This window comes from Thunnus thynnus, chromosome 23 (genome assembly GCF_963924715.1).
Source record: "Thunnus thynnus chromosome 23, fThuThy2.1, whole genome shotgun sequence".
Lineage (NCBI taxonomy): Eukaryota > Metazoa > Chordata > Actinopteri > Scombriformes > Scombridae > Thunnus > Thunnus thynnus.
The window spans coordinates 14,710,477-14,717,694 of record NC_089539.1 but is presented as its reverse complement, the minus strand read 5'-3'; the positions used below and the strand labels follow the sequence as shown (position 1 = coordinate 14,717,694).

At 39.8% G+C, this 7,218-nt stretch overlaps 1 protein-coding gene across 1 annotated transcript; it reads right to left on the bottom strand.

The window, feature by feature from the left end:
• Positions 1–681: 681 nt before the first annotated feature.
• Positions 682–5,740, bottom strand: zc3hc1 (zinc finger, C3HC-type containing 1). Its single transcript, XM_067582197.1, has 10 exons — positions 5,574–5,740; positions 4,857–4,959; positions 4,481–4,631; positions 4,277–4,360; positions 4,019–4,146; positions 3,651–3,790; positions 3,090–3,360; positions 2,722–2,925; positions 1,792–2,004; positions 682–1,625 (listed from the first exon to the last, which is right to left on the bottom strand). Exons 1-10 carry the CDS (start codon positions 5,705–5,707, stop codon positions 1,551–1,553), a joined length of 1,503 nt encoding a protein of 500 aa, XP_067438298.1. The 5' UTR covers positions 5,708–5,740; the 3' UTR covers positions 682–1,550.
• Positions 5,741–7,218: the final 1,478 nt, after the last annotated feature.

The window sequence follows — 7,218 nt, the reverse complement described above, 5'->3', positions numbered from 1 at the left end:
AGTTTTATTTATAGCATCTGTAGTTTTGTAACTTTGATTTCATGTTAGGAAGCAATTTGACACCAGTAATTGTTTTCTATTTAAGAATTTAGAGATACTATGGAAATGGTAAGACCGAGAATAAATATTAATATGAAGTCTTTCTTCAAGGTTTTAATGTTTGTGATTTAGAAGATAATCCTCACTAGTATACTGGCTCTGTCTTGATGTTAGGATATATACCTCAAAATGTCTGGCCACAGCTGGAAACAATTTAAAGGTTATCTCAATCATGCAGGCAGAGACATTTTGCCACATGTACATCATTGATGTCATCATCTCTTTTTGGGGAGAACAAGAATTTCTTGCTGTTACATGGCTAAATAATAAGTCTTGGAAATATACAGTATTACAGGATCTATTTTGGGCCAAATCAAGTTTTCACCATTGCTCCAAGGACAACCTCATACAGTACCTGTTTTTTTTCTTGTGTCCTCACTAATGATCAAGTCATAAGGCTACCTTCAATGTTGAAACATAAAAACAAGAGTCAGAATCAGCGTGTAAGCTGCAATAGTGGGTAATAAAACATTTATAAAAGCCATGCCTCTGACTATATTTTCAATACAATAATCTCATTCATATCCAATTCATCTTTTTTTATTTCTTATTTAAAATATGTCAAGGGAACAACATGCAATGTCAAAGAAACTTTCAGAAGAGTATTTTATTAAACCCCCTAAGGAAATTCTACAGAGATAAAAGCACATGCAGGATAGTGAGGACTGCATCAGCAATGAGATGTCACAGGAAGGCAGAAAGGAAGTACAGGCAATCCTGAAATCTAATTGAAAACATGTTTGAAGTTCATGGCACATGGTTCTATCTGCCTGCATTAATCAGGATTTCAGCACTGACTAAATGAAAACAAACATTTCACTACTCCAAAAGGAATAGGTTCTTTTCAAAGAGAACTCATAACCACATTGCTTTTTAAGCAATAAAGTGAACATACAAAAAAAGGACTTCCTCACAGTTTGTTAATTTGAGGTTAATGTTTACCACTCCAAATGACTCAACATACATTGAAGGTAAACACTGCCTTTCCAGTGTCGAGCCATTTGGCCCTTTCTCACGATCACGGATTCCTTGTTTCATTTTCCACAGAAATCCCGACCATCATGATGCCATGAAGGACTACCAAAGCAGAACTTCATGTGAGGTTAATAGAAGATACCTTGCTTGTGGCCAATTTATACACCGAGATGTATTCTATATCATGACACGTGATGCAAGGCCTTAAAAGTTGCACATCCCAATATTCATGTAGCACAATTCAAATGTTTTAAAGCCACACAGGCATCCTTCACATATTTCACTGTTCACAGAGAAGACACTCATCCATTTGTCTAAAGACAATCAAATTTTCCTCCAGAGACAACTTTAAGGGATGGCACACACATTGATATGATAGGACACTCCTGTCACTGGTACTACAAACTCTGTACCACAAAAAGAGGGCAGGTCAGTTCCTCAATCCAGTGTTGTGATGCTGTTTGGATGGAAACAATCTACTGAGATGGAGAGGAGGATACCTGCCACTGACGGAATATAGCAAACACCCTTTTAGACTTGTCACGAGGGCCCTGGGAGGAAAGAGAGAATAGAGAGAAATGTCAGATATTGTTTAAAGTAAAGCCACAAGCTGTAGGGCCAACAAAACTGAGATTAGAATAAGCTTTAGTGTATTTGAATGAGCGGAATTCTCTCTCAAAATGTATTGTTACACATCACTTTCAAATTAGGACTTGCCTGTACTGGACTGTCTCCCACTGTATTGGAGTTCTTCTTCATGGGCATGAGGAGGTTGAGAGCAGCCTTCCAGCCCTGCTGATGAAGCGCAGAGACCCCACCTAAAAAGGGTACGGCCCCTGGATCCAAGTTTTCCTTTCCCACAGTGATCCAGGGACACCAGTCTCTGTGCTGAGCGAGGGGGTCAAATGCATTCTTGTGCAGAAGCCCATCCTGAAACAGAGAAGTAGGTACAAAATGTTAAACCAATACATAATGCAAAACTCAGTTTGGGATGTGAATTCAGTTTACACACCCATGTTTTAAATTAGGGCTGCATGATTCTGGATAAAATATGAAATCCAATTTTTCCTAACAATTCTTCAATTACGGATGTTTGCGTGGTCAGTGGGCACGAGTTTTCTGGTAGTTTTGGGGAACTCCATAGCTTCGTATTGTAATTTGTGATGCTGTTTCAGGTGGTTGCAATAGAATATGGGCCTGTCGGCACACTTTTGGATGCATATTTTCCCATCCACAACAACACTGGCAGGGTTTCCTTGATCACAACTTCTTTATTTCGTGTTTCTGTTGTTCTTCTGAAGCTTGTCCCTTTTACTTCAGCCTCTCTGTCACATGTTAGATTAGCTTTCGTTTCTTTCTCCTCTATCTAACCTTCTGCAACTGCAGCAGAATCTGTCAGGTAAGAAGGAAGTTGAATAGAGGCATGATTCAAATTGTGATTTTAATACATTGAGTGAACATTTGCATTCAAATGTTCAAATTATATGCATTACTCTCAAGATGCCGCTTTAATGATTAGGCAATGCTTTGCACAAGTCATGAATGTGAACTGGGAAGATGAGATCATTAACTTTCACACTTGAGTTCCCAGTCTTAGTAGAATTGTGAAAATCAAGGTGTGAAATGAGAAGTAATGTTAGTTCTTACAGGACCACCAGCTGATGAGAGGCACAGGCGTTTGGGAGGGTGATGCAGGTTTGCAGCCCCATCACCACCAGAATTATCCCCGTGCCCTCGACTGCGGGTTGCAGGCCTCTTGCCCCTGCTCAAAGGACTAGGCAGATCTTCACTAGGGCTGGGTGAGTCTCTGCTTCGGGCACGCAGGGCCACAAGGGAGGTGGTGCCATCACCCTGTAACACATACCAGAACCTGGTGAAAAATCAGCCTAGCATGTTTTGAAGATTTCATTTGCCATCTTTATACACAAAGTAAAGACATTCTGGTTAAAATTCTATATATGCACATATTAACATGTCTCTGTTAGTTTGAAATTCTTTATTTGCTTAAAGCTTGCCTGGTCAGAGCGAGTGGAGTCCTGGCTCCTGAGCTTCATGCGACATGGAGTTGTAGCGGGGGTGGGTGATGCAGACGTAGAATGGTCCCCTTGGCCCTCCTGTGGCACAGCTGAAGCCGGACCTGTTACTTGAGTAGAGGGGCTTACAGTGTTTGGTGAGCCATCGCCTTCACCTCCTGCTCCCTCCATCTGGTGGAAATTCCACAGGCCCACTTTGCGCATACAATAGGAGCAGGTGAGGATGGGCAGGTTCATGGCGTGCAGAGCTGGGCTAAGATAAAGAAATCCATGGTTCAGACATCTTGATCAGATAGGAATGCTAATATGTTTTATGGCATGTTTCTCTCAGCTTCTATACTGCCTCCCTGTCCTTTCATTCAGTTTTTCTTCCATACAGATAGTTAATCATTGAAGATATATTTGACATTGTGAATTAGCTTCTGTGTGTATGCTTACCCTAGTTTATGGCAACATCAATTTGTGTCTGCTGGAAAATGTGACATTAAGGCATTCTGTTGTATTTGAGAGGTCAAATGCAACAAAACAGGAGTTTCACCTCACCTTGCAGCCCAGCCACAGAGAGAGACTATGCATGCCGCCACCTGCACAGCCAAAGGCTCGGAACATGGAGTCCCTCCCTTTCTTTTTTGTTCTTCTTCGATCAGCTGCAGTATGACACTGATAACATCCTCAGTCAAAGACTGCAAGGAAACAGTGGACATTAATTACACATGCACAACTATAAATGCAAGGTCTTTTAAAAGTACATAAAGTTCATGTTTTTATACAATGAATCTGACAACCATTTTCATAATCTCCTGGATGCATTCTTGTAAGCCCTTACTGCAGTATTAACCGTATCTGTAATGTTCAAGAGGGCAGTTTTGTCGTATCCGCAAGACTAGGCTAAGACTGTTAACATTCCTCACCATGGATTTCAGATGCTCAGGCTTCATGGCTGGCAGCTGCTGTGCAAGGAGACAGGCGCTCTGATAGCGCTCTAAGAAGGCAGTGAGAAGTGCTGATGGCTCACAAGCTGGAACCAGCCAGAACCGCTCTGAAACGATAGCAACATCCATGTGACTTCCATGTGCGAAGTTAAAATCTTAATACACCAGAAATAGCATTTTCATATTAAAGATCATTTTTGTTAGTATACACATATTATATAAAAATGATGGTCTTACCTGGACATGGAAAGTCAGGCCAAGGACAAAATTTCTCATGCTGTGTCTGAAGCTGCCTCGATATCTCTGCAATGCGGGATTCATCTATTCGAAAGAGGACATGTGTGACCTTTTAGTTTGGCAACGTCAGCATGACTTTGCCAAATTGAAATTTATTCTTGCTTTTATAGTGGGTTTTTTAAGTTTCCCCAAAGTTTAACTCACATTTTTCAAAGTCTAAAGTTGGTTGTAGTGATGCACAAAGGAAGGCCTGGCAGCTGGAGCACTTGAGCATGTCGCAGCCAACGTTGATCCAGCCGTATCTGGCACACATCAGAGGGGACAATACTCGGGGCTTGCCTGCCCATTTCAAACAGTGTTACGCTAAGGAAAAATTCACTCAGACACAAAACAATACAATCCCATTCATTCTTTCAGGATGAAAGTGGATTTGCATGCACATCCCCCACATTATTCATTTAAGTTTCATCATACATCAAATACCAAGAACTTCACAGGCAATGTCTTTACAGATCAACCAGATTAGGGATTATAGGGTTGTAATATAAAAATGTACTAGATTAAAACAAGTGAAGGATATTGAATATGATTCCACTCTTGAGAAAAAGGCTTCTTTGTTGGTTGCCTCGCAAGGTGCTTGAGTGTTGCTTTTTACCTCCAGAACATTCAAATCTCCTTTTCCACTGAAATTGATATACAACAAAAACACACATTCAGTTTCCACAGTTTGCCGGATTGTTTTAATAATAAAACTATGCAATTGATTCAATTGATATGTTTTATGAGATTCTTAACCTCCCCCACCCACGAAATAAACTTGCACAGCTAGACTGGAGTACTTGGTGCACTTTTTGTGTACAGGCCTGCAAACTTTAATTGATCGAGTGATCAGGAATAATGATTCTATCCCCCGACTGAATAAAACATGGGTAACAAATGAGAGAAAAAATGGAAAGCTGCTTCAAGTCTTCCTTTCTTGTAGAATAATAGAACACTAACGCAGTGGCATGCTACCGTCAAACTTTGGGTCCCCACCCCCCTTATCTCTAACAGTGCACAGAGGCGATAACATAATGCGAAACCTGTACGATAAACGGACAAAATAAAATTTCAATGGTATGCAAACTCCCGTTCCTGGCCCACATGCTCCCGAATCTGTGGAGACATGTCCCTCTGACTGAAGGCGGCTAAAGTAGCAGAGCTGCCAGGCTAATGGCTAACCAAACTAGCTCGTGTCAACTTGCTCTTCGGCCCCTTTAAATCAAACAGATCGAGCGCGATTGTTCAAAAAATGCACCTGTTGGGTCTGATGCCTGTCGATGAGACTCCCTCGTTGAGAATTTCGCGAACTTTCTCTGGAGATGCAAGAGAAGACTTTTGTTGATTGGAGTTGCCGTGACGATCCCCACGACTGCCGCCGAGAGTCGCCATGATCGGCTCTGAGGTTCCCCCGGAAAATAGACCCTGAAATCTATCGTTCCGTTTTGTAACACACCCCCGACCAGTTACTTAACCGGGCTGGTTCTACTTCAGCAACTTCACTGAAAATTTTCCAGCTGTTCTTCTGACAATTAAAAGCGACTCATTATATCTGGAAGAGCGTGCCTGTCAAAATTTAATACTAGTAGTCAATGTCCTGAACAGGAACGCCTATCAGATAATTCATTAATGAATGATATCAGAACAGACAGTAACTGGTATAAAATGCTTGTAATAAGGCAGCATTTTAAAAAAAAATGTTGATATCTTTTTTTCACTTGACAGAATGCCTTACCTCGTGTAAAGCACATTTTTAATAAGCTGTTGGCCATTTTGAAGGCTTTTCATCTCTCACAATGAACTACCTCACTTGACAGGATGACCTGCCTTATTTTTAGCCAGTCTACAATTACTGGGTGAATTGCCATGGAATTTTGTACAGACATTTGTGGCCTCCAAAAGATGAATCCTACTGACTTTGGTGATCTAATGCCACGAGCAGGTCAAATTAGTAAAATAAGCCTATCTGCCAGATGGACATTCATGGTTCCCAGATGATGGATCATGATGACTTTAGTGACCCTCTGACTTTTCCTCTAGCACACACCATGGTAGGAGTTCACATTTATGATTTTTAGTGAAATGTCTCAACAATATCGGATGAAATTTGGTGCACACATTCATGCCCCCCTCAGTATGAATTGTAATCACCAGTGGAGTAAAAAGTACAATTTTCCCCTTAAATGTGGAGTAGACATATAAAGCAGCATGAAAAGAAATACCCAAGTAAAGTACAAGTAGGCCTATTTTAAAATTGAACTTAAGTGCAGTACTTAGACATACTGATCAGGGTGGGATCAACCTTTTAGAAACCCTCGAGCTGTGGACCCCTATAGACCTGGGGTCCCAAACAGTATAAAGACTCCAAACTGGAAAAAAAATATATAAAAATTTTGGATTCAAGATTCAAGATGTTTATTGTTACTCTGGTTATACAAGTACAGTCGTGTGAAACTCTTTGGCTGGGAGTCTCTATTACAATAAAAACAGTAAATAAATATATATAAAAAGACAAATAAAATAACAAAATATAAAAAGCTATAAAATATATGAATATATATATTTTTGAAAAGTATGTATATATATACATATATTTTAAAAAATATATAGCCTATATGAAAAGATGGCAGTTATTGCACAAAAAGTTGAAAATACAACATAAGGCAGGGACAGTATGAAAAGTAGATTAAATTGATTATAATAAAATTTGTTGTGCCTTTTGTTTACAGAGATGGTGCATAAAAATTCCCACATAAACTGAAGAAAATAAATAAACTGGGGGCCTTGTGAATATGATCTTTGCCTAGAAGACAAAGTTTAATGATGTTAAAATGTTTAAAAATGTTGTAACCACCAGTATGAAAAGATAAGATTTAAAACCATGTGCTCAGCAAAAATAATTT

Excerpts from the sequence above, each read along its gene's own strand:
- zc3hc1 (XM_067582197.1), bottom strand. The coding sequence starts at position 5,707 with ATGGCGACTCTCGGCGGCAGTCGTGGGGATCGTCACGGCAACTCCAAT. Across the intron at positions 4,632-4,856 it reads CAAGAGTGGAATCATATTCA|TGTTTGAAATGGGCAGGCAA; the intron begins ATATCCTTCACT and ends TTAGCGTAACAC. Across the intron at positions 3,791-4,018 it reads CTGAGCATCTGAAATCCATG|TCTTTGACTGAGGATGTTAT; the intron begins GTGAGGAATGTT and ends GTTTCCTTGCAG.